We start from the raw sequence: 6927 nt of genomic DNA on the forward strand, positions 1-6927 counted from the left end.
ATTGTGCACTCCTGAGTCCATTTCTCCGTGACATCTGTAATTAGTTATTATTAGTACCTATTTATGAATCTTTTTTGCACTTTACTTCCTCCGCTTCATATTATATGATGATTTTAATTTTTATATTTGGTTCGAAAAATATTTTTTATGTAATCAAGAAGCTATTAATAATTTTATTCAAATGTACTCTTATTTGGAAACGTGAATAAAAACATAACCAAGAATCTATATTTAATTTCAATTAAGGATATTTAGTGAAAACGCCCTCTTCCTTTTCAAGGATATAAGTGATTTTTTAAGGGTGTGTCCAAGCTAAAACACCATATTATATGGACCAAAGAAGATATTAGATTACCTTTTATGTTATTTGTCATTATACGCTTTGGAAAAATTTAGGCAACTTTAGAGACACATTTACATTTCCAATTGGAGCATTTATTAGATCTTACTAATTATTCTCCGTCGTTTCAATTTATGTGGTGCTCTTCGTTTCACAATAGTCAATGTGACTAAATTTTGAAGCTAAATTGAATTAGATCAATTTAATATTTTAAAATTGATATTTTGATAATTAAAAACTAACAAAATGTAATATAAATTGAAATTTAGCTGAGAATTAATATTTTTAAGCGTAAACTATATATGAAGGCTAAATTGATTCTTGAGATTGATTTAATGTTAGTTTCTTTCTTAATTTCGTCTAAATTACTAAGCTTAAATCACTACATTTAACTGGCATAAACTCTTACCACATGAAATATCACGAGTGAAATTAAAGCATAAATGCAAGAAAAAAAGAATTTATTTCCATAAATAAAGAGATCACATGCTCACACATTCAGAAAAATATCAATATTTTCAATTTATAATTTTCACCGAGTTGTAATTATTTTACATAATTTAAATCACATTACGTTAAAATATGTCGAGTTACTTATTTTCCTTTCGGATTTGCTAATTCTCCTATAATCTTTTGGTTAAAATTTATTTAATTAGTTGACTAAGAAACCTTGATAAGAGTTTGAGTCCGGACTTAGCACAGGCCTCACGTAGATAGTTTAGTACTATAATACAGTAAATAGAAGATCTGATAATCGGAATATGCATAAACGACACCAAAGGCACAATCACAACACCTTCTATTATACAAGCAAACCTTGCTTTCTTGTTAAATCCGAAAAGAGTACTATACGTTATAGTAGCATCTAATTCAAAACATTACAACATTAAGTGCCATCTCCAGCACTTGCGCCACAACCCACCAAAGCATGCCTATTTATATATTTCCCGATAATATACAGCTCCCATTTGTCTGCTTCTAAATAGAGCAAAACAAACGAAGGAGAACTGTCAAAATTAGAAAATAAGTACTTTATATAATATTATGCCTCATCTATACACACACACATAGTTCCATGGTGGGCAAAAGACAAGTTAATTTTACTCAAGTAACAGCTTGTGCCCAATCTTATAGGAAGCATAAGCATCTATGCAAGCATACTCAACCTGATCATTATTCAGCTCCCTTGCCTCCCAATTACTCATACAGACATGCTTAGGCTTTTTCATGTTCAAACTTGCCACTTCCCAAGCAAGATCTTTCAACCCTGGTCTACGAAACCTCCCTGGCCAACGCTGTTTGGCCAACGCACGAATATCAGCACACTTACCACACTCCAACCCATACTCATCCTTGAGCTTTTTTACATCATCAGCGACCTCAATTCCCACAAATATAAACTTAGTATTCTTGAGAAAATCTTTGAGGGATTCAGGAAGTTGGTCAACATAAAAGAGTTGAAGAATAAGGCATTTTTGATCGATGCATAATTGCAACGTGGCCGATTTGTTGCTCATCCAGCTTATTTCGTGGGGTCTCCACTCAATGTCTAGGCCAACAACAACCATGGGACTGTTACCATGCAAAGAAAGAATTTCACGTACCCATTCATCAGTCACAGTGGCTTTGTCAGTGAGCGTAGTTTCTATAGTTTTTCCTGCGAAGGTGACTGAGTATTTGGAAGTAGTAGGATTGTAGGTTATGCCACTAGGATTACTGCTGTAAGTGTACATCTTTTCTTCGGTTTTTTTTTTTTTTTTTTTGAAGGCAAAGTTATGACTTTCCCTTGTGAGAGTTGTTGGTATTTATAGGCAAAAATTTAGTCTGTGAGAGGCACACCTGATAAGTGGAAGACAAAAACTTGTGTGAGACTTCACTCATACTTTGCCAAGTGGGTTAACGGGTCCTACTCTAAGAAAAATGGAGCAAGGTCTCATCTCTCACTCCTTTTCCATCTATCTCTCTCTTCTTTTCCAAAGCTTTGCTTTTAAGGATAATAAAAGCAATTATTTGATGGATTTGAATGCTTTAAAAAATTATGGAATTGCTAAGAGAAGAATAGGAGAACGGATTAATTTTATAGTGTTAATATTATAAATAGGACGAGTTGGGCGAGAAATATTGAATTCCACATTTCCGGTGAATAAAAATACTATTAAGATAAGGAACTAGAAAATTTTGAAAAAGCAATTGCACAAACAGAAAACAAAAAAAGGAAAAGCAAGTTGAGCTTTGTCAGATTGTTATCGTTAAAAACAAGCTTTGGAAGAGGAGAGAGTGAGAGTCGGGACTTTGCTTCATTTTCCTGAGAGTGGGACCCGTTAATTCACTCAGAATATGAGTGGAGTCTCACCCAAGTTTTGTCTTCCACGTGTTTGGTGTGCCTCTCACGGAATAAAATTTTTCCTAGTATTTATAGGGACTAGGGAGTATGTTTAACTAGCTATATATGAGTACGCTTTGGATTCTCCGATTTTAGTCACAGTTGTATTTCTTGGAAGTTTAACCAGCTAGCGCTTTGCACTGTTCATTTTGTACTTCTGCTTTTGTTACGCCCAAGATGTAATTAATTAGCTTGAGAGAATATGCTCAAGATGACGGCCACGGGATTCACGATTTCAAATTTATAAATTTTTATAAAGACTTTAAATTAATATATATATATATATATATATATATATATATATTATGTTTAAAATACGATTAATATAACATTATAGTTTGTCTTATATGAATCCGTATCTAAAACTTTATTATATTCGTATTTGCTTATTAGCTACAAAGTCGGCAAAAATTTATTAATACGTTTTAAAAGAGAAGATTTGTTTGCAAAAAACTAATTTCCTCTCTTATTAGATAAAACAATAGAATATTTAAGTCGGATTTTATACATTAATTTTAATTCGATTAATTTAAAGTGTCTAAAATACTTATTATTTTTTATCAAATTTTGATTTGGATAATTCTAATTCAAATTATTAAATTAATTTTACATGTTTAAAACGAAACAAAGTAGAAATTGATTTTCTATTTAAATGAAGATTTGATATTAATCTCTTTTCACATTTATTAGAGTAAGAATAAAAATGAAAAAATAATTAAATTCTATCTTATTTTAAAATATAGATATTTTAAGTATATTTATTTTAGTAAACATAACAAATAAATGACATGGCGGAATAGCGAATACAACACTTAAATATTTAGATTAGATGCTATTTATTATATAAGAAAAAGAAAATAAATTGTACGTATTTTCTTTAACCTTTTGAAGAAAAACAATAATATGGGGTCCATGTTTTTTTTGTAATAATTTTTTTGTTCCAAAATTAACTTGATACGCGTATGTAATGAATCCACTACTTTGATATATTTTCTGACTTGATGGAATTTTTTGAGAATTACATGAATATTGTTTGATTTTTTAATATATGGGGTGCACGTTTTTTTTTTTGACATTCTTGTTTTTTTTAATATGGGGTATCATACTTTTTTTTTTTTGGAGAGGGTGATCCCTACTTTTTTTTTTCGAGTTTGGAGAGGGTGGGGTCCACTTTTTTTTTTCATGAGTTTGGAGAGGGTGGGAACCACTTTTTATCCTTTTTTTGTAATATTGATTGGCGTTTTTTGTGTGGGGTCCACCTTTTTTTTTTTTTTTTTTTAATTTAAAGATTGACCGACGAAGGAAGCGAGGTAATCCATGATGTTTATATAGTAGAAAATAGAAATATAATTAAATATTTTTATCTACTTTTTAGAAGAATTGGTAATATAAATATAAAATGTCATTTTTACTTTATACCTTAAATAAAAAAGTGGGTGGGACCACAAAGGATTTTTTTGCCCTTAAATAAAAAAAAGTGGGACCAAAGGACGGAGGACAATCTGCTTATTAATGACGAAGCATGGGAAGCGACGTCTTTGTATATAGTTTAAAAATAGAAACATAATACTGGTGTTTCTATCTACTTTTAGAAGAGTTGGTAATATAAAGTATAAAATGTCATCTTTTTGCCCTTAAATAAAAAAGTGGGTGGGACCATAAAGGATTTTTTTTGCACGTAAAACAATATTTAAGCATCAGTTGAGGTGTAAAATATTCTATTGTTAATGTATGTAGATTGGGCGTAAACAATACCTATTATTTTTTATCAAATTTTGATTTGGATAATTCTAATTCAAATTATTATATTAATTTTACATGTTTAAAATGAAACAAAGTAGAAATTTAATTTTCTATTTAAATGAAGAACTACTATTTTTTAATTTTTAGTAAATATTTTTGATTTAATTCATTTTACTTGTCATGTTGTTTTTTGCATGGTTTTTTTAAGGAAACGTCAATTAGAATTATAATTTCACTAATATTATTTTTTCTTTTATTAGTAATCTATTTTCACATTTATTAGAGTAAGGAAAAAAATGAAGAAATAATTAAATTCTATCTTATTTTAAAATATAAGTATTTTAAGTATATTGATTTTAGTAAACATAACAAATAAATAACATGGCGGAATAGCAAATATAACAGTTCAATATTTAGATTACATCTCAGGCTAATATAAAAAATAAAAAAAAATTGTATGGTTTGACTACTTAAACTTTTGAAGAAAAATAATAATATGGGGTCCATATTTTTTACTGCACAATAATTTCATTTGCTTCCACTATTGGGTTGATACGCATGTGGCAAGGAATCCATCATTATTAATTTTTTTAACGATATAGAGAAATTCATGAATATTGTTTGATTTTTTAATATGAGATGCACTTTTTTTGACATTGTTTGTTTTTTTAATATGGGATTCACTTTTTTTTTATATATATTATTTGATTTTGTTAATATGGGATCTACTTTTTTTTTTTCCGTGAGTTTGGAGATGGTGGGTTTCACTTTTTTTTTCTTCTTTATTTTTTTTATATTGGTTGGTGTTTACTATGGGGCCCACACTTTTTTTTTTTTTATAATATGGGTTGGTGTTTACTATGAGGCCCACACTTTTTTTTTTTTTAATGGACACGACGAAAAAGTGAGCCAAACTTTTTCTTCTATATATAGTAATTTTTTATTGCTTGGTTGTGTTTAGTATTGGGCCCACCCCTTTTTTTTTATATATATATTGCTTGATTTGTTAATATGTGGTTCACTTTTTTTTTTTTTTTTATTGCTTGGTGTTGTCTAATATGGGGCCCACCCCCTTTTTTTTTTTTAAGGGGCTACGGACGACGAAGCATGGGTGCAAATCCATGCTTCTATATAGTTTAAAATAGTAATAATAATTAACTTTATAATTAAAAATTATATATATATATATATAATAATTTTTTAATATTATACAAAATTTCAACAAAACTTATTGAATTCCGGTGACCCAAGCCATTTGGTAGCTGATTAGAGTAATGCATGTATTAAAAATATATGAATTAGTTATGAGGGAATTCATGTATTATTTTATATAGGTATTAGTTATGCAGGATTTAGTTATTCATATATGAGTTATTCATTTATTAGCTATTTTCATCTTTTTCCCTGCATAAAATAATGCATAACCTCTCATAACTTATACATGTATTAGTTATGCGGGTTTCTAAATTGCAAACCAAACACCGTACTAAATTTATACATGAACAACTCACCTCATTACTAGCTACCAAACACAGTATTATTTATGCAGGATTTTAATACATGAATAACTTATTCCTACGTGATTACCTAACGATATCACGAATGAAGTGAGAAAAATTGTGTGAGCAGCAGAGTTTGTGGCTCTTTCTAATAGTTTTCATGGCATTACTACTTCCTCCGATTTATTTTATATGTCGTGATTATTAAATATAATTGATTAAATTTTTTGTGATTTTAGAAAATCAAGTTAGAATTAATTATTGGGCAAATCTGTAACGACCCATTTGGTCGTTTAGTACTTTTAGGCCTAATATTCCTAAAACACCCTTTTCGTGGTCTAATCTTGCTGTCTATAGTCTGCGGTAACGGGTGATTCGGTTATTTAATTGACAAGAATGTTAGACCCCGTATTTTATACGTTGAGTTATTCGCGAAAAAAATCGATGTGAGATAGAAACCTCGGATTTTTAATTTCTAAACTAGAACTAATCGGTTATAAATTTTACTTAGTATAAAAATGTTATTGGAGATTAGGAATTACTTAATTGTGGTGTTAAGTAAAAAAAAAAAAAAAAATTGTGACAAAAATGAGCCAACAAGAGCATCAACATCCAAGGTAAAAAGGATGACTCAAAGGCATCTAAAATAAGGTTAATGGAAGACATACAAATGGGCATTAAATGTTAAATTCATCCACTACACTTACATTATATTGTGGACAACCAAATTGAAAGAAATGAGTGTGGGATTCAACCATAGTGCAACCGAAAGTTGTAGGGGAAAAAGTGTGAAACATGCATTATTTTATGAAGGCATGCATTATTTTATGAAGGTATACAAGTTGGATGAGTCATTGCACATTTAAATATTTATCACTCATCCTTGTATGATTGCAATGGACAAAGGTTAGTGGATGATTTATTCACTACACATGCAATTGTCTGGTAAACAATTAAATGGA

General features: G+C 29.4%; 1 protein-coding gene across 1 annotated transcript; it reads right to left on the reverse strand.

The window, feature by feature from the left end:
- Positions 1-1124: 1124 nt before the first annotated feature.
- LOC132033557 (3'-5' exonuclease-like) lies at positions 1125-2122 on the reverse strand. Its single transcript, XM_059423563.1, has one exon. The coding sequence runs from the start codon at positions 2071-2073 to the stop codon at positions 1441-1443; it is 633 nt and encodes a 210-aa protein (XP_059279546.1). The 5' UTR covers positions 2074-2122; the 3' UTR covers positions 1125-1440.
- Between the last annotated feature and the right edge of the window lie 4805 nt (positions 2123-6927).

This window comes from Lycium ferocissimum, chromosome 10 (genome assembly GCF_029784015.1).
Source record: "Lycium ferocissimum isolate CSIRO_LF1 chromosome 10, AGI_CSIRO_Lferr_CH_V1, whole genome shotgun sequence".
In the NCBI taxonomy this organism is placed as follows: domain Eukaryota; kingdom Viridiplantae; phylum Streptophyta; class Magnoliopsida; order Solanales; family Solanaceae; genus Lycium; species Lycium ferocissimum.

What these genes read in the sequence shown, in the direction of transcription:
- LOC132033557 (XM_059423563.1), bottom strand. Translation starts at nt 2,073, where the DNA reads ATGTACACTTACAGCAGTAATCCTAGTGGCATAACCTACAATCCTACT.